This window comes from Sus scrofa, chromosome 2, assembly GCF_054392235.1.
Source record: "Sus scrofa isolate SSC_HxYL_T2T_F1_AM1 chromosome 2, Sscrofa_HxYL_maternal_Yorkshire_Landrace_v2.0, whole genome shotgun sequence".
NCBI lineage: Eukaryota > Metazoa > Chordata > Mammalia > Artiodactyla > Suidae > Sus > Sus scrofa.
Genome location: NC_139384.1, coordinates 11008686 through 11027927, shown reverse-complemented (window position 1 = coordinate 11027927; position 19242 = coordinate 11008686). Strand labels below are relative to the sequence as shown.

The following is a 19242-nucleotide window of genomic DNA, read 5'->3' as shown; positions in this document are numbered from 1 at the left end:
TTTGTCTTTTTAGGGCCTCACCTGTGGCATATGGAGGTTCCCAGGCTCCCAGGGGTCGAATTGGAGCTGTAGTTGCCAGTGTATGCCACAGCCACAGCAACTCGGGATCCAAACTACATCTGTGACCTACACCATGGCTCATGGCAATGCTGGATCCTTAACCCATTGAGTAAGGACACAGATTGAACCCACATCCTCATGCATACTATTCAGGTTCATTACCACTGAACCGTGACAGGAACTTCTGCTCCTGGTTCTTAAAGGCTCAGCACAGCTTCTTTGATTCCTGGCCTATGGAGCTATTGATGTGAGAGACAAAAATGCTATCACAGGGGAACAGGTTACTTCATTCAGCTGTTGCCACAGGAGAACCACATGACAACCAACAGTGGAACCTCAGGGACACACCTCCAGAAGCATTTTTTTTTTTTTTTTTTGGCTCAGGTGTCTGCAGGTTGGCTGGGCAGGTCTCCTGGTCTAATCTGGGTTTGCATATGCATTTGCGTCAAGCAAGGGTCAGCTGGGTGGCCCTCCTGACCTTGGCCGTGCTCTCTCACACCCTGGGACCTTAGCAGGCACAGCTTGGCTCTGCTCCATGCATCTCATCCTCCAGCAGGCTGGCTTGGACATGCTGCATGACAGGTGCCAGTTTCCAAGAGAGAATGGAAGCATGAGGCCTCAGGTCAGAACTGGTTCTCTGCTACTTCTGTTGCCTGCTGCTGGCAAAGGAAAGCCCAAGGCAGCCCAGATCCAAGGGTCTGGGAATCTAGATTCTTGCTGTAGCTGCAAGAAGTATGAATATGTGGCGGGATCGAGAACTAGGGCCATGTTTGCAATCAGCTGCCACCCTGTTCCACCCCTGGATGAACTGAGAGCTGGCCCAGGCCACGCCCTTCTGGACCATCGCTGTGCCATCTTGAGCCCACAGGTCCCGTGCCACCTTCCTGATTGTGCAGAGGCCTCAGAGGCTATTTTGAGGAGAACCTGAATCCAGAAACTGATGCACAAATTCTCTGTGCCCACGCCACTGGAGTACTGGTTTGTGGGCATACACACTCAACTCACACACTCAGATACCCTCGCCCAAGTTCACATCCCCACATACTTACACGCTTCCACACCTTCACTCACACATGCCCATACACGTTCACGGCCACACCCTCACACACAGGTTCTCCCACTCACACCTGAACACACTCATTCCCGTAATCACACGCTCTGCCCTCCAGCGCTGGAAAGCCAGGGAATAACTAGGCGGCTCCTTGTAATTGACATCAGACAAGTTCTGGTGCAGGAAAGTCAGGCAGCCTGTTGGGGACTCTGAGAACTCCTCATCCTCAGCTGCCGGAGGGGGGAGGCCAATGGGGACCCGCTTCCAGCTCTGGCCCTCCCAGTGGGACCCCAGCAGGCCATTTGCTTCTCTGGGCCGAGTTCCCCCTTTTGCACATTGAAGGAAGATGCCAGTGTTCTCACGGGGCCGTGGTGCCCGGAGCCCAGGGCTCCCAGCCGCAGCTTCCTGGGCCCCCTAGTTGGGTCGGTGGATCAGTGGGTCGGGCTGGGTGGGTGAAGCCTCAGAGCCAGGGGGGACTTGAAAACGTCCCAGCAGCAGCACAAGAGCCAAGCCAAGGATTTCCAAGCCTGGCACGAATAGCAAGCCTTTCACAGGAACATGTGTGAACTCAGGAGGGGCAGCCGCGGGAGAGCAGAGGCAGCAGGAGCGAGTGGCAGCGGGTGCAGTGGCGGTGGCAGCCTGGTGAGTACCCCCTGCCCTTCCAGAAGCAGCGCCCAGGCCGCCCAGGCCCTGGGTGTGACAGGCGAACAGGGGCAGGGGCACAGGGATGCTGGGCAAGAAGAGAGGAAGAGACCCCAGGGCAGAGAAGGTGGCACCCCTGGGTCCTACTCCTCCTGGCACTAGCCCAGGCAGGACAGCCCGCAGGCCTCTGAGCTCCCCCTCCTGCCGACAAGGACCTGCCAGCTCAGGGCCCTCGGGCCCCACGGCCGGGGGTGGGGGCTGAAGGGGCGGGGGGAGTTCTGTCCTTTCTCCTCAAAGCCCGTCACTGGGAAGACTTGGGTATCCCCCAGAGACCCTGGGACCCTAACTATCCTCCCAAGGAAATGGAATCTTCCTCTCTCACCTCCCCCCACCCCCAGGTGGGGCAGAACAGTGATTCCAACCAAAATGCAGGTGCTCTGCCCTTTTACCCTTCTCCAAGGGACAGACAAGGACCTGGCAGGGATTCTAAGCTGGAAAGGGGCCTAGGGGTCAATATTCTCAGCCCTTTTTTATAGAGGGAGTAACAGTCCAGCCAGAGGGAGGGGCTGTGGCCCCCCACCTGCTTCCAGGCTCTCAGCTGGGGGGTGGGCCACAGAGCGGAGTGGAACCCTGCCCAGGGACCTTGGGACAAAGGGAGGCCTGCCCTCCTCCCGCACGTGTGTGACTGATGGCATCATTTCCAGGGCAGTGCGGCAGATCTGACCCGCCCTGAATGGGATGGGGTTGGAGAAGCCCAGAAAGCCTCCTGCCAGGAGTGTCACAGGGACAGACTTAGCTAGAGGGGCAAATCCCTGCCAGTCGACAGAGCAGTGGGCCCTAGAGGCAGGTGGGGGGGTAAGGGGCAGTAGAGAGGGCATCCTTGGAAGGCTAGAGCCCCTCACCTCCCACCAGCATCGCAGCCACCCACTTGACAGGTGGGGAAGCTGAGGCCCAGGGAGATTAAGCAAGTGGCCTGAGGTCCCGCAGCAGGTTGAGCTGGCAGAGGGGGAGGGTGGATTCTTCCATCCCAGGGGCCTAAGATCTAAAGGACTCAGAAAAGCTGCCTCCTCCCAGATGTGCAGCCCCATTCCAGGTGTGCTGCTTTGCTTGCATCTAAGGTCTGCTCCCCTCCAGCTGGTAACACCTCCCACAGCTGCTCGACAGGGAATGAACAAAGCTGCTTCTGGTGCCTCTTGAATAAAGCCGATGCCCAGAAATGCTGAACATCGCAGAGGCCGAGGGGTAGTGTTGACAGGGTTCAAAGGCAGTGGGTCCACGTGTCAGCACAGGACCAGGAGACCTCAGATCCAGGGGGAAAAGCTAGCGGAGTCAGTGTCCTGGGGCTTTCTGGGGGTCCCCTGGTGCAGCCTCTGTGTCCCAGCAGTGTGGCCGCCAGCTCAGAGGGACTGAGGGGAGTTGGGAAGACTGGGGATGGAGCAAGAGGACCTGGGCTTGAATCCCAGCTCCATCCCTTACCCTGACGCCATGACCCTGGGCAGGTCATTTGCTCATCTTCAAAACCACGGGCACTGAGCCCTCTTTCCTGGATGAAGTGAGCCACCATATCTCCGCCTGCCTGGGAGGGCCCTGGAGAGAAGCTCTCAGGGAGAGCATGGGTCACCTCACCCCAAGCTCCAGAGGAGCCAGGCTTGAATGCCAGAAGGGATTTTAGGACCCATTTGACAGATGGAGAAACTGAGGCTCATGGAAAACAAGTCATTGGCCCGAGATCACACACCTCACTTAATGTCTCTGAGCTCAGTTTCTTCCCTGGCAAAATAGTAACCATGTCTATTTCATAAGGATGTTCCCAGCAATAGAATCTAAAGGCATCGACTGCCTCTCTCATGCCAGGCACTGTGCTGGCACGAGATGGGCACTATCTCTTTTAAAACTCAGAGCAGGAAGTTCCCATTGTGGCTCAGCAGTAAAGAGCCCCACTAGTATCCATGAGGATGCAGGTTCAATCCGTGGCCTCATTCAGTGGGTTAAGGATCCAGTGTGGCTGTGGCTGTGGCTGTGGCTGACCCCTAGCCTGAGAACTTCCATACACCGCAGGTGCAGCCTCAAAAAGGGGGAAAAAAAAACCTCAGAGCAACTCTATGAGGGTGAAACTGGGGCAGTCCCAGCGCTCCTCTGGCTGCTCTCAGGTGAGTCAAACACCCCGATTTCGTCACAGGAGTGTCCAATGTGACTTAGGGCACCTGGGACCTCAGCCCAGCACGTGGCAGGTAAGAAGAGGACTTGGGGTGGGGAGCCTCCCCTTAATTTCCCACTAGCTTTCCCTCCCCTTCCCCAGCGGGTTTGCTGCGGTTTCTCCAGGGCTGGAGGATGGGGAGGAGGAGATGGAGGGGATGGGACACTAGGCTGCTACTCTTGCAAGCTGCCTCCACCGTCCCTGAGACTGGCCATGCTGAAGCCAACTTCTCTGCAGAGGTGTTTTATGGGGCCTGTAGAGGCCTGTCCCCTGGTTTCTGTCCTGTGTACCCCTCCCTGTACTCAGAGTCCGGCAGGAGGTCCACAATGCAAGAGATATGTATCAGTGTCTCCTGGTCTCCTTAAAGCTAGACTTGCCCTCTTGTCTTTTTTTTTTTTTTTTTTTTTTTTTTTTTTTTTGTACTTTTTTGGCCACCCTGTGGCATATGGAGTTCCCGGGCCAGAGATCAGATCCAAGCCGCAGTTGCAACCTACACCACGGCTGCAGCAACACTGGATCCTTTAACCCACTGTGCCAGCCTGGGAGGGAATCTGTGTCCCGGCATTGCAGAGACTCTGCAGATCCTGTTGAGCCGCAATGGGAACTCCCCTCTGTCTTGTCTTAAGGTGACCAGGGGTCCTTCCCTCTCCTCTGAATCCAGATTTGCATCATTCCAAATGTTCTCTTTGAAAGCCCACTCTTAGCTGTGCAGGGGAGGGTGTCAAAGTCACCTAGCAGGTTCACAGCCACCTGTTTTTGGCAAGTCCCACCTGGTCATCTGTGGCACAACTCCCTCCAGGATCTGGACTCGGCTGAAACTTTTGTTTTAACGTCTCTGACAATTATGTCTGACTCCAAAGCCCCTGGCCTGGCCCCTTTGACCACACTGCGATTTCTGACCCTGTTTTCATAGTCTGCAAAGTGGGCTGAATAACACCTGCCTCATGGGGCTGTTATAAGGATCAATGGTTCCCATTCGGTTGACAACTCTACAAACGGCAGAAGGCTTTGCAGGTGAGGGGCCAGCACTGCCGCAGCTCATGCCTTGCTGTCAGGGTGCTTCCGGGGTCTCGGTCCCAGGTAGCCATTCCCCTGGTGGGCACCTGGTGAGCTCCTGGAGGCAGGGGACCTGACTTCCCTATTTTCCACCTGCCTAGCCCTGGCACATGGCCATTAGTGTTTAGGTTGAGCTGGCTGATTCCGTAACAAGGAAAAGAGTCCCTTTCTGAGTGGCAGATAGCGGGGGTGGGGTGGGGGGGCCAAGGGCCAGGTGGCCTCTGGAATGCGAAAGAGGGGTGGTCCCTGGCCTGAGGGCACAGAGGGGCTGGTGGTGCCGCAGGGGGTGAATAGAGAGAGGAGACGACCAGTGTCAGGAACTCTGTGACACCATCATTGCCACTTAACTCGCCGGCATCAGCTGAGAGCCTATTTTTGTAGGTGTTTTCTCTTATTCTAAGCCGGGGTGAGGTCTCGCTTTTAGCCAGTTTCTCACCACCCACCCAGGAGCAATGTCGTTAATTACACTGTGCTCCCTTCTAAGGCCGTTCGGGGGTCCCTCAGAGAGCACGGGAAGGGTCCAAGCAAACAGCCTCAGACCTCAGGACCCCAGAGAGGGTTCACAAACACACCACAAGTCGCCACGGGTCCTGGGCACAGTTTTCTCCTATCCCTGGTGACCTGACAGCTCTTCTGGCAAAGCAGCACTGAGTTAAATTTGTTCTGCTTAAAGATTCCGTCCTTCCTCCCTCTCTGGTGCTAAACATCCTTTCTAGATGATGGTGAGAACGTGGGTGCTTTCTTTACATAAACTTACGTGAGGATGTGACGAGTTGGCAGGCTCTTTCAGTCCCCATTTGCTGGTAATTCAACCAGCTGTGGGATCCGGGCATTTTAGAGTTATTACTCCAAAGAGTGGAGTACAGAGTCGGTTCGCTAATCCTGACAAAGACAGGATTCAAACCCAGGAGTGGTTGCAACCCATCAAGTCAGCATTCCTTCTACCGGGAGCTGGAAGTCTGGACCTATCTCAATTCTTCAATACTGAGGTGCTGTGTGACCAGAGGGGGAGCCCTCACCCTCTCTGATCCTCCATTTCTTCATCTCTTAGCGCAACTAATAATCCATGCCTTTCCTCCCTTAGAATAAGATGCGGGCTTAAACATTCACTATTCATACCTCAAGAAGGACCGGTGGGCCAGGTGGGTCCTCGGCAGCCCCGACCTCCCCCCAACTCCTGGCATCTCACTCCTGTCCCAACTGCTTGGCTGGTCAGACCCGGGAGTCTGTACCTTCTGCAACTTCTGCTCTTCCCAAATACGTCTGTTGAGGTGGGGAAACTGGCCAATAGATGGGGGAGGAAAAAAGATGGAAGATGAGAGAAAGAGAAAAGGGAAGGACCATGGGGTAAGGGAGGGGAGAGCAGAGAACAGCCTCTGAGGCCCCTGTTTCAGGTCTGCGTCCTTCCTGAAGACACGGCTGAGCTCACAGTGGGGGTGGAATCAGCTCGGCCTGCCTCCACCTGCTCCTCTGTTCCAGCAGAGCCCTGCTCTGCAGTGCAAGACTCTTGAGAGCAAGACATCCAGTCTTAATTCATCCTCCTGCTCCCAGCCCCTGAGCTACGTGCCTAGCAAAGCCTCGGTCTTATGTTGGACTAAATTACAAATTTCTTTCGTGACTCCTACCAGACGCAAGGCTCCTTGAGGGCACGGACACTGCGCCTGAACCCTAGTCATCGTCACACTCGAAGGGATGGCTTTTCTCAGGGTCGTGTGTGTTATTTCAATGCACACCAAACCCTATAAGATTATCCCCAGGGTTATTAACCCCACTTGACAGGTAGAGAAATTGAGGCAGGACAGGTAGTCATGTTATAGGCTTCAGGTCCCCTTCAAGGAGATTAAACCCAAAAGCTTCTGGCTATGTCTCATTGTAATGCCCCTTCACCCACCTTGAAGAGCCTGGTAGGGAAGGAATGTCACCCATTCCTCAACCGCCTCTGTATAACCTGTTCCCCAGAATAAGGTGTCCTGCCTGAAACCAATCGTATCAAATACGCCTCATACAGAGATGGAGCCACACTCAGCCCTTACGCACAGCGTAGGGGGCCCGGGCCAGGAGAAACTGGGTCTCCCCTGCGGTCCACCCCGTGGGGACATGAAAACAATTGTACAGTGCGTTGGGCTCTTTTAACCTGTGCACACATGAGCTCTTTTTCTCTAAAAAGGTACTTTTGCTTTAATAAATTTGTAAAACATCCACCATTCCAATGCTTTGCTACAGCGCGATGGGGACCAAGGAAACTGTAATTCTACCCGTCACAGTAAGCGGAGGGGCCAGGATTCAAGTCCCAGCGTCTATCTCCAGACCCCTGTGCTGAACCAGTCACTGCCAAGGAGAAGGATGCCTGGTTTTTGTTGCACTGTAGAATCTGGCAGATGCCTCACTCTGCTGATTCCCGCAGATTCATTTCTCTGCTGTAAACTCACCTCCTGAGAGCTGAGTGGTTTTCCGCAAAGTGTTTACTCAGGCCAGCCCTCCAAGTTTCCGTAATCCATGCAAGTCTGGGCTGCATTAACAGTGATCGCTTAGGGGGCCAAAGAGAAAGGCTCCCACAGCAGGAAGTCCCCCAGGGGGATTATTTACGCAACTCAATAGCTGCGGGTTGAGGGACAGGAAATGGTGTGTGAGCTCCAGCCCCTGTGAAGAGATGCTCCGGTTGGTCTCACACTAGCTGTGTGTTCTTAGGCAAGTCATTTGCCCTCTCTGGGGAAAGGAGGCAGTTCAAAGGCATGCTTCTCTCAAAGGTCCTTTTCATGTATTAATAGCAGAGATGAAGAATGTGGCTTCTAGGGTCAGAAAGACTAAATTCAAGTCTTGGCCTTGCCTCACCTTGACCTCTGACATCCCTTCATTTCTTTGAGTGGCTTGACCCCTGATGCTCCCTTCCCCACTGAGCCCAGATTTTGGCGCCAGGCTCGAGGAGGCTGCGGGAGCCGGAGGTAGGTGGACCTGCTGTTCATAAACTGAACATCTCTTGTGCAGACGTGTAACCATCCTCGTTATCATTATCTCCCGAGCCTTTGCCTTCCCGGCTCTCTGAGCACGATGTCCACAGCTCCGGCCAGCAATGGGGTGTTCGTCGTCATCCCACCCAGCAATGCCAGCGGCCTCCGCCCGCCCCCGGCCATTCTGCCCACCTCCCTGTGCCAGCCGCCTGGGATCATGCAGTTCGAGGAGCCACCGCTGGGGGCGCAGACGCCAAGGGCCACCCAGCCGCCCGACCTGCGGCCGGTGGAGACGTTCCTGACCGGAGAGCCCAAAGCTTTGGGGGTAAGAACAGACGTTCCGCCCACCCGAGGCACAGGTGCTGGGCAGGGCGGGAGCGTTCATGCACCGTGGAGAGGGGGCAGACAGCCGACAGATACTCAGTAAGGATCTGAGGATGCAGCCACGCACCAGGCAGACAAGGACCCTCTTCCCGCGGAGTTCACAGAACATAAAGCAGTGAAGAAATGACTCAGATAACTCCAAACAGGGCAAAGAGGTCGAAAATGACCGTGAGGTAGGGGCAACACTTGCAAAGGTATCTCAGGGGAGATGACATTCAAGCTCAAAATCTCCATGCAGGGCTGAAGCCAGCCAAGTGAGACGTGGAGAGCCAGGGTTCATCCAATAGAGGAAAGAGCAAGTGCAAAGGCCCTGAGGTAGCTTGTTCAAGAAATAGAAGATGGGCTTGGCTGGAACGTAAGGAGCAAAGGAAGGAAGGAGATGAGATGAAGCTGAAGGGGTAGCCAGGTCCCGCTCCCAGCTCCTGCAGGGCTGACCGTCCAAGATGGCCTCTAAGGTCCTTTCCAGTCTCACATGGCCTTGAGATGTTGATCCCTGGGAAGGAATCAAATATGATAGGATAGATAATAGATTGATAAGATAGATAGATATACCCTCGGCCTCAGTTTGTCCAGTGGAAGATGAAAACATAGCTTCAGTAATGATGACAGTGGTGGTGATGGTAATGACAGCTCTCATTTCCTGAGTGTCCCCAAGGGGGACACGCACTGGGCCAAGGAATTTGCATGTCTTGTCCCCTTAGCATCTCATTCCCACCTTGCGAGACAGGGCTCATTGTCCCCATTGGACAGATGAGGAAGCTGAGGATTCTTCAATGCCAAGTCACTGGCCCAAGGCCACACAGCTGGTAAGTGGCACCCTGTCCCCTAGGATGGCCTGACTGTAAAATCCCACTTCCAGCCCCACCGCTCTGAGCACCCAGGAGCCCGGGCTTGAACGTGTTGGAATTTAGAATTCTATGCTAATGCCTAAGCAAGCCCAGTGGCGCAGGAAGGGACAAGAGTCAGTGAACAAAGATGGAGAAGCCATTGCTGGAGTCCTGAAGCCTCAGAACAGACTCTGGAACACACTGACTTCCAAATGCAATTTGCTGAAAAACATAAAAAGCAGAAACTATAGTTAGGGAATGTTACCCATTGAGAATACTGGCTTTAAATTTAGCTGGCCTGCCACTTCATAGCTGGGAGAACCTCGGTCTGGCAAGCTACTGTTTCCTCAGCTCCAAAATTAGGATAATAATGCCTACTCATCACATTAGGGTTAAAGGAAATAATTTCTGTAAGGCACCCAGCACTTTGCTTAGTGTAGACAGGCAGTCGGCTAAGTGGCAGCTGGTGTCATGGCATGGCCATCTAGTGGCAGGGAAGAACCCACCGAGGAGAGCAGTGTTGGCAGCTGGGACATGATGCCCCATTAGGAAGTTGAAAAGACAGAAGGCATGGTGGCCGAACAGAGAAAGAAAGAGAAGATTCAAGAGATCATGCCTTTAAATGCCCAAATTCTTGCTCTCATGTTAGGAAGACATTATGTTCCACGTGACCCCCAAGAATCCAGTTCTGCAGTCTGAATTACCCCTAAAATCCCCCAGTGATTTGAGTGGTCATGAGTGCCTCATCACTGTAGGAGTCTGTTTAGAAGTCAAGAGCTGGAAAGGGCCCCTGGATTAGGCAGCGGTTGAGTTCAGGGGCCTCCAATGTCCCTTTCCACTCAGTTCTAGAATCCAATTGTCTCCAAAAACATTTGGAAAGAAATGTGGCAGCACCTACCAGAAGCCCCCATGTTCCCATTCTCGGGAAAACCATCCCAGTTCTGGGAATGGATCAGTGAGGTGCTGGCAAACCGCCACTTCTAATTAATGAATGAATGTAAAAACCAGGTCCAGATTTTGGGTACATGGCTGGAAAGGATCAATGACAGACACTCAGATGAGAAAGATGCCCAAGGAGATATTTTTGCAGGCTGCAGGGGGGTGAGGAAGGGAAAGGTAAGGCATTCAGGGCAGGGAATGCTGTGCCATTGAAATGAGGACTAAGAAAGCCAGGTAGCAACACAGAGGATGCTTGAGATCCAAGGGTCAGAGCTAAAAGGAGAATGCAAACCCATGGAGACATGGAAACAGAAGGGTGGGTCCTACAGGCTATGGGGAATTGGCTGTCCTTCTTAAAACTGTCTTTTACGGTTGTTATATTGATGTCTCCTCAAAAGAACAGAATCTGGGTTTATTTCCAAGTCGCTGACAGTTCGCTGAGGGAGCGCAGAGCCCTACCACGCTCTCCTCCGCGGCCGGCAGGGGGCGGTGTGGAGCCCGCCTCGCCCGCCTGGCTGAGCCGCCGCCTGCTCCCCGCAGACGGTCCAGATCCTTATTGGCCTCATCCACCTGGGCTTCGGCAGCGTGCTGCTCATGGTCCGCCACGGCCACGTGGGGATGCTCTTCATCGAAGGTGGCGTCCCCTTCTGGGGAGGAGCCTGCGTGAGTGCCCGGGGGGAGCTGGGGGGTCCTGCCCAAGGTCACCTCTCCCCTGCTGTGCCCACCCCCACCACATTCTCCTGGACACAGCCACCCATAGGTGGGAGCCGGAGCCTATATTTACCTCCTAATTGCAAACTCTAATCATAATCCGATCCAGATTCCCTCCTATGTATGAAAAGCTCCCAGCAAAGAGGCTGACACAGAGCAGGCTCCAAAAAGGATGGGGTGAAGGGGACGGAGGCAGGGGATAAGGAGACACCAACTACCCTTGTTACCTGGATCCCAAGCCTCAACCCCAATCCAAATCTGAGCTGCAGAAATCCATCAGTTCCTCTCCTGGGCCCCAGCCCACCATGAGCTCTGTCTCCTGGGAGCCTGACCAGTGCTGATACCCCTGAGCCGACTCCTCTGACGAATGCCCTGGCTGGCCACCCACCCTGACTGGAGAACCAGGGGAGCGTGTCATTATAATCCCCAACCTGAAGAGAGCACACCAGTATTTACAAGGTCCCTGTCTGTACCTGAGCCGCCCAGCACCCATAGGAGAGAACAGACTTTGGGGTCTGGCCAAGTGGTCTGAATCCCAGCTCCATCGTGAGGTATAAGGAGCCCCTGAGGCAAGTCCCTCCATCTAGGCTCCAGCTCCTCATCTAAAAATTGGGTCCAGGAGTTCCCGTCGTGGCTCAGCAGCAATGAACTCAACTAGTATCCATGAGGACACGAGTTCAATCCCTGGCCTCACTCAGTGGATTAAGGATCAAGTGTTGCTGCAAGCTGTGGTGTAGGTCGAAGACGTGGCTCAGTTCATGCATTGCTGTGGCTGTGGTGTACGTCAGCAGCTACAGCTCTGATTCGACCCCTAGCCTGGGAGCTTCCTTATGCTGTGGGTGCGGCCCTAAAAAGACCAAAAAAAAAAGTGTCTATAGTCCTGGCCCCACCTACACTCCTAGTTTGAGGAAATCAAGTGCTAATACATGTGGGAGCCAATTACCAATCCTTGACTCTGCACCATCCACCCAGTTGCCAGAGCTAAATCATTCCAGGTTGTTTTAGACTCCTCATTTCCCAGTTCACGTCCATCCTACCAGCAGGTCCTGTAAGCTCACCCTCCCAAGCAGAGCCTGGAACTGTCCACATCTCCCCACCTCCACTGCCATCACCCTGGTCCAAACCACCTGAACAGCCATGGTGGCTTCTTCCTGGTCCTGTCTCCATGTAAGGCCAGGGCTCCACCCCCACCCTTCTTCAAACTCCCGCTGGCCTCACCAGGGGGTCTATTATCCCCGGGTCTCACCCACTTGGCTGCAGAGTGCAGACGTGGAAGCTGCTGGCTTTCTAAGCATGAGGTGCAGAGCTGGCCCAGCACCATTCCACTGCATTCTCTCAGCCAAGCCAGTCGCAGGACCTGCCCAGGTTTGTGGCTGGAGGCCAGTGCCAAGGGCACTATCCTTAGAGGACAGTTTCCAAGCTAGCCCCACCCCTGCCTCCACCAACAGCAACTCATCACAAGCCCTGCATCCTCTCATTTGCATCTCGGTTCAGAGAGGCCTTCCCTGACCCCCCCACACACACACCTCAAGTAGCCTCCCATGATTCCTTACCACATCGGTAGAGCTCCTATCACTGCAACCATACTTTTTGTTCTCTCTCTCTCTCTCTCTCTCTTTTTAAGGCTGCACCTGCTGCCTATTGGAAGTTCCCAAGCTAGGGGTCGAATTGGAGCTGCAGCAGCTGTGGGCCTAAGCCACAGCCACAGCAACACCAGGCCCAGCTGCATCTGTGACCTACACAGCAGCTTGCAGTAACCCCATATCCTTAACCCACTGAGTGAGGCCAAAGATCAAACTCTCAACCTCACAGATACTATGTTGGGCTCTTAACCCACTGAGCTACAGCGGAAACTCCATGTGACCATACTTCTTGGTAGTTTATTCGCTGAGTGTCCAGCTCCCCCAGTTAGAATAGCAGCCCCATGAGAGCAGGGATCTTGTCTGTCTTACTTAACTCTGCTACATTCTTGGCACATCCCTGCTGCTCAGGAAATGTCTGCTGAGTGAATATTTGAAGGAAAAAAAAAGATGCCTTCCCTACAAGGCTCTGATGATACGAAGTCAGTGAAAACATAAACCTTGCAAGTTACAGCCCTGCTTCCTGGACAGGGGCCCCAAGTAACCAGGGGACACCCTCACAGAGAGATCTCAAGTGCCGGCCGAGAGGCAGAGTAAGTGGCAGCTAGGAGGCTGCTGGCCTTTTCCTGTGACCCACAGCCTCAACGGTGCCAGGTATGGTGTCCCCTGCCCAGGGCCCCAGCCGAAGCCTCACTCAGCTTCCCACTTCCCCACACAGTTCATCATCTCCGGGTCCCTCTCAGTGGCAGCCGAGAAGAACCACACCAGCTGCCTGGTAAGTCTGAACTGGACCCAGGGGCGAGGGTGGGGCCATGGCCCAACTTCAGCTCCACTCTGCCTCCAAAGATGCTCACGCATCCAGCTCTTCTCCACAAGCATCTCCTGGGGGGCCTGCTGGGGGCCAGGCACCAGACAACACCCAGACAGCCAGACACAGAGGCTGCCCTACCTACGCCAGAGGGGGGACCTGGAAGAGATGCTGCCCAAGCTGGGCCTTGGTGCAGGAGCGGGATGGAGGCATTCCAAAGGAAAAGCATGAGGATGCCAGGCGGGGCCCTGGGCAGGGTCTCCATAGAAACCATGCGTGGTTTCATTTGACCAGGGCAAAGGTCTGGAAAGGGAAGGGGAAGGAAATTAGATGGAGACATGCACTGGGTCCACCTGGCACACAGCTCCACGCCTTCTGTGGATGCCAGCGAGGGGCGTGGCGAGGGAGGCTTTGGATGGAAGAGTCAAGTCCCTGCCCTCGTGGCGCTTGCATTCTCGTGTCTGATAAGACATCCTAAAACCAGACTGACAACTCAAGTAGTTACAGAGAGTGAGAAGTGCTGAATGAAGCATTGGGATAATGTGAGTGGTTCTTCTCTGCTTGGACGGTCTGCAGTCCCTGAGCTGGTGTCTGAGCTCATCGTTCACGGGGCAGCGGCCGTGGATGAGCCTGGGGACCAGGCTAGGAGATGAGACTGGGCATCAGATGGGAGGGGGCCAGGATGCTGGATTATTGCACACAAGGGACAGAGTGAGAGGAGCTGAGCTGAGAAGAGAGGCGCGCGGAGATGCCTCTGGGATGGATGCGGAGACTGGATTTGAAGGGCAGTGGGCGGGCACTGAGGGTTGAAGCCGGGGTGTCCTTGCCCTGTGTACATTCCTGGAAGCTTCTGGGTGTGGGTGGAGAGTGGATTATAGCAGGACTAGATACAGGGGACCCTCAGAACCAAACCCATGCCCACCCCCGCCCCCAGGCTGTAAAGTCTGGGGGCAGAGAGCTGACTTACTCTGTCCTGTGCTCACAGCACCTGGAAGGCAGCAGAGCAGCAGGTGCTCAGGAGACGTTTCCTGCATTAACTAATCGATTAATTGATTTCCTGCTCTGGTCTCAATGAACTCAATGACATCCCCCCCCCCCAAAAAAAAAACAGAGAGAGAGAGAGGCATTCCCATCATGGCACAGCGGAAACAAATCCAACTAGGAACCATGAGCATTCGTTCGATCCCTGGCCTCGCTCAGTGGGTTAAGGATCTGGTGTCGCTGTGAACTGTGGTGTAGGTCTCAGATGTGGCTTGGATCTGGCGTTGCTGTGGCTCTGGCGTACACCGGCAGCAACAGCTCCAATTAGACCCCTAGCCTGGGAACCTCCGTATGCCAGGGGTGTGGCCCTAAAAAAACAAAAAGACCAAAAAAAAAAAAAAAAAAAAAGAGAGAAAGCGACAGAGAGAGAAGTCAGGGTCTTTGAACCTGAGTGGGTCCTATAGTCCACAGCCACCCATGATTGGTCCGCACATTAAGGCCAAGGCTGTTTAACAGAAAGCTTCAGCTACTGGATCAAAAGAGCATGGGGTTCTGGCAACTTGGGGAGGGTGACCCCCGGGTGGTCGCCTGGATTACCCAGGGGTCCACTTGCCCCAAAGCCCAGGGCCTCCCAATGAGGGTTTGGCCCATGGACCTCAGGCCCACAGCTCCTGACTCTCAGCTGTCCCCCCCGCCGCCCCCCCCCCCCGCCCCCGTGGCCCGCCACGGTTTGCAGTGCCTGGTTCTTCCCGGCCCTGCCTGGGACCACGGGGAACTGACCCCAACATCGCTCCCAACCTCAGCAAAGAGGAGCTTCCCCGACCCCTGCCTGCTCGCCTGGGGGTGGGGGGCACAGTACGAGTGGGCGGGGAACCTCTGCACACCCCACCCGGAGAGGCCACAAAGGATGTGGAGCCCCTTCCCAGAAGCTTCCAAGACGGGGATGGAAAGGAAGGGGGGTCCCGCGGAAGGATGGGAGGCAAGGAGAGGGTCCAGGAGGCCGCAGGACGAGGGCGGAGGCCTGGTGTGGGAGGCTGGCGGGCGGGGCGGCTGCTGCCTTCCGGCCTATCCTCTGCGCCCCCTCCCCTCCGCTCCTTCCCTCCGTCTCTCCCCCTGCAGGTGAGGAGCAGCCTGGGGACCAACACTCTCAGCGCCATGGCGGCCTTTGCCGGGACAGCGATTCTGCTCATGGATTTTGGTGTCACTAACTGGGTGGGTTGTCTGACGCCCCCAGGGGTGGGAAGACTTGGAGAATGACACAGCCACATCCAGGAGGTGGTAGGAGCTAGAACTTGCAGCACCGGGGAACTGAGAGCCCTCTCTGGGCCTCAGCAGGCCCGTCAGTCCCAAGAGACCCCCTAAGTGTATTGATCCCTTGATCCTACCCCAGGGATGGGCACAGGGGAACAGAGAGGCAGCCTGGAGTGCAGGGCAGGGCACAGGACGCGCGGCAGGGGTCTGGCCCCGGCTCTAGCTTAACAGTGCCTGGCTCTGTGGCCTTGGGGACCTTGGCTCTGGGCCCCCTTTTCTCCTCTATCTAGAACCCTTGGCATGTTTTGACGTTAGGTTTTGGTTCCCAGGATGTGGGCAGGGGCTATCTGGCCGTGCTTACCATCTTCACCATCCTGGAGTTCTTCATCGCGGTCATTGCCACCCACTTTGGGTGCCAAGCCACCCGTGCCCAAGCCCATGCGGTAAGTGCCTCACCCCAACTCACCCCGGCCCCACCCCCACCCTGGGCATCCAGGGCCCTTCCCAGAGGACCCTCTCCTCCCGTGCCTCGCCCACCCCACCTCGGGGAAGAAACCTGGAGTGATTGTGCTGCACGGAGTTCCCCACACCACTCATACTATATCCCGGAACCCAAAGGATTATTTTTTGCTGGAACATGGGGCTGTTTTCCTTGTGGCCACAGGGGGGCGCGCCAGCACCAAGGGACCCTCTGCTCTCTGTGCGATTGGACGCAGAGCCGTGCAAGGCGGGTGCAGGGGACCAAGCGCAGCGCTGTCCAGGGATGAATAGGACCCTTCAGAAGTTCACAGACCAAGAGGGAGACCGGGCCATCAGAAAGGGCAGCATGACTCCGGTGGGAATTGAGCTTAGTTTTCCCCAAACTGGAGGACCGTGCAGATAGAAAGGGGACGGAGGAGGGCCTTGGTGGGAGGGGAGCTAGTTGGAGTAAAAGCCGCCTCCGCGGCGGGAAAACGTAGGTTCTCTTGTGGGAGGTGGATTCGTGCCAAATGGGAGGTTGAAAGTCTGAGCAGAGTGTGTGTTTAGATGAGAGGATGAGTGGAGCGGGCTCAGAGAAATCGATGGAGAGGGTTTTTCCAATGGGAGCGGGGCGGAGAGGTGGGGCTGGAGGCAGGGGAGCCCCAGGGAGGCGGGTGCTGGTATCCTAGCATCGAACCAGAGACAAAGAACTCCAGAACCTTAGTTCCTAGAGAAATTCGATTTTGTCTGTTTTGTTCAGTGCTGTAGCCCCCAAACCCGGGCCGTGGTTGGTCCCAGTAAATATTTTTCGGAATATTAGTTGAACGGATGAGCGGTCCAATTCCGTCTCGCGGCCACCACTACTAGGACGCTGTTCTCAGAACACCCACGAGAGGGCACTATTGCAACAGCTCCCTGAAGGCACGCGAGCCCGCTGGGATTGCCTGGGATTTTTTTTCTTTTTCTTTGCAGCCTGTGATTTTCCTGCCAAACGCCTTCAGTACAGACTTCAACCTCCCTAGCCCTGCAGCCTCTCCACCCCCCGCCTATGACAATGTGGCATACGTGCCCAAAGAGTCGTCCGAGTAGATGATGGTCACGCCGGGGGGTGAAGTCCCGCCTTCCCCCCTCCCCCAGACCCAGCCTTTCCCCACCTCCACCTCGTTAATCTGGGGGCAGCCCCCTCCTCCCCCATCCTCACATATTGTGGCACAGAGTGCAATTTCTGGGGAGGCTTGCCCCACACATTTCCCGCAGTGGCTAATTGATGTCAAGGGTGTGTGTCCCTCTGAGCCCATTAATCAGGAGATGTCCCCAAGAGCCCCTCTGCATTTCTCTCTGCTCCCTCCTTAGAAACCCTGGCCTCATCGGGAGGCAAGTTCAAGGGCTTGGGACGGTCATTAAGCTCAGAAAGCCCAGAATCTTCGAGAAGGGAGCACTCAGTGCAGCTGCAGAGGCCACATGGCCAGCAGCGGCTTGACCTTGGGTCTCCAGGCCCCAGGACCAGCTCTGCCCTTTCTCTCTGGGGCTCCTTTTTCCCGCCTGGAAACTAAAGTGTTGAACCAAATGATATTTAAGGCTCTTTGCACTTGCTCCTTGAAGTCCTAGGTCTAAGTCAGATCTTGCCTACCCCCATTGTCCCCGGAAACATCTGGAATCCTTACTGACTCAGCCCTGCCCATCCCCCAGGGCTGGGGGACTTGCGGGGGAGGGCCCAGGCCAGCGCCCCCCACCTCCACCCCAGCACCCCGGGCAGCATCTGCAGGTGCACAGCAGTAGTGGCCCCCCTCCCATGAGAGGCTCCCTCCCTCCCTCCTCCACCCCCAGCTGGAGGAGAAGCCTGCCTCTGAAGGTACCAGGAGCTGGGCTGGGTTTCCAGGCCAAGGATATACCTCCACCTGGTAGTCAGAGACCCTGGTGGATGGCTTCTTTCATCTTACCACAGAGGGAAATAAACCATGCTTACAATTTGATCTGGTCTCATAGCAATGACTTGGCCCAACCAAGCAGGCATTCATGTCCCCTCTCTACAGCTGAAGACACAGAAGCTTGAAGAGGTTAACTTAGGTGCCCCAAACCACCAAGCTAGTAAGAGGCAATGCTGGGATTTGAACGCAGCTCCATTTCAGTCAAAATCCATGCTCTTACCACATGGCTCCCTCCAAACTAAATCCAAGTGCTTTCCACCAACTCCTTCTCCTCCTTCCTCCTGTTTCTTTGTCCCAAAGCACTCCACTTCTTCTGCTACTAACAAACTCCTGCTCCTCCTCAAAACCCTATTTGAATGTTGCCCCTTCCCATGAAGTCTTCCCAAAGGAAGGCAGTCAGCTAGGTGGCTAAGTGCCAGTCAGTTACAGAGCTGGGACAAGGGTAGAGCAAGCTAGGTCCCCTTTAAAGAGGCAATCAAGGTCATGCACCTGCAGAGTTGGAGGGGGGGGCACAATAAGATTTGGTTTCCAAAATCGAGAGAGGGGATTTGAGGACCTAGAGCTGAGAGTTTAAGACTTCATGGTAGAGTTAAGAACAGTTTTCCTGCCACACATAGAGGCGATTAGCGCATTTCTGAATTGAGGGGAGATGTTTGGAGGGAGGAGAGAGGGAGAAAAAGGCAGAAGAGAGGGCTCAGCCTCAGGCTGGGATTACCATCCTCTGTGCCTTGCTGACTAAGTCCCTCAGAAATGGGGCCAAAACCACACATCAGTTAGTCGGAATATAAGAGCTAGATGCTTTTTCACATCCCAGGCTGTAAGCAAAGGAGATTGCAAGGCCCCTAGAGATGCCCCATGGCCAGACAGCATGGAGCCGGAATGTGGAGTTGAGATGGCCGAGGGCCATGCCTGGTGACATGACATGGAGCCCCGCACGCCCACATTTAGTATGAAGGAAAACATCAGAAAGCTTCCAGTGTCCCCAGGAGGAAAGCACCAGAGGCGGAGAGGGCTGACGTGCAGTGCGGGTTGTTTGAAGTTTTTAAGTAAATAAGAGTGGAGGCAGAGGTTGCCATGAAAGACCAAGAAACAGTCATGCTTGTGGACTGGACGTCATGAGAAGTGACTGAGTTATCCTTAATTGGTAAAATTAGTTTTTCCCTCACTGAGAGCAAACAGGAGCTAGAGAAGAAATTGACATGAAGAAGCAGAAGAATTCTGAAAACTACAAAATAGTACTAAGAGCCATTAATGACCATCTAAATGAATGAGGAGCTATGTTCTGTGGATTGGGAAGCACGAATTTTTGTTAAAATGTCGTTTACCTCCAAAATTTGTCTATAGATTTAATACAATCCCATGCAGAATTCCAACAGTTTATGGAGGTGGGGAAGGTGGAATGGACACACTAATTCTAAAA

At 54.9% G+C, this 19242-nt stretch overlaps 1 protein-coding gene across 1 annotated transcript; it reads left to right on the top strand.

Annotated features, from left to right (window-relative positions):
- The first annotated feature begins 4342 nt into the window (after positions 1 to 4342).
- Positions 4343 to 17862, top strand: MS4A15 (membrane spanning 4-domains A15). The gene is made up of 6 exons (XM_021085455.2): positions 4343 to 8279; positions 10645 to 10767; positions 13114 to 13170; positions 15304 to 15396; positions 15765 to 15878; positions 16867 to 17862. The coding sequence occupies exons 1-6, from the start codon at positions 8055 to 8057 to the stop codon at positions 16981 to 16983; spliced, it is 729 nt and encodes a 242-aa protein (XP_020941114.2). The 5' UTR covers positions 4343 to 8054; the 3' UTR covers positions 16984 to 17862.
- The last annotated feature ends 1380 nt before the right edge of the window (positions 17863 to 19242 follow it).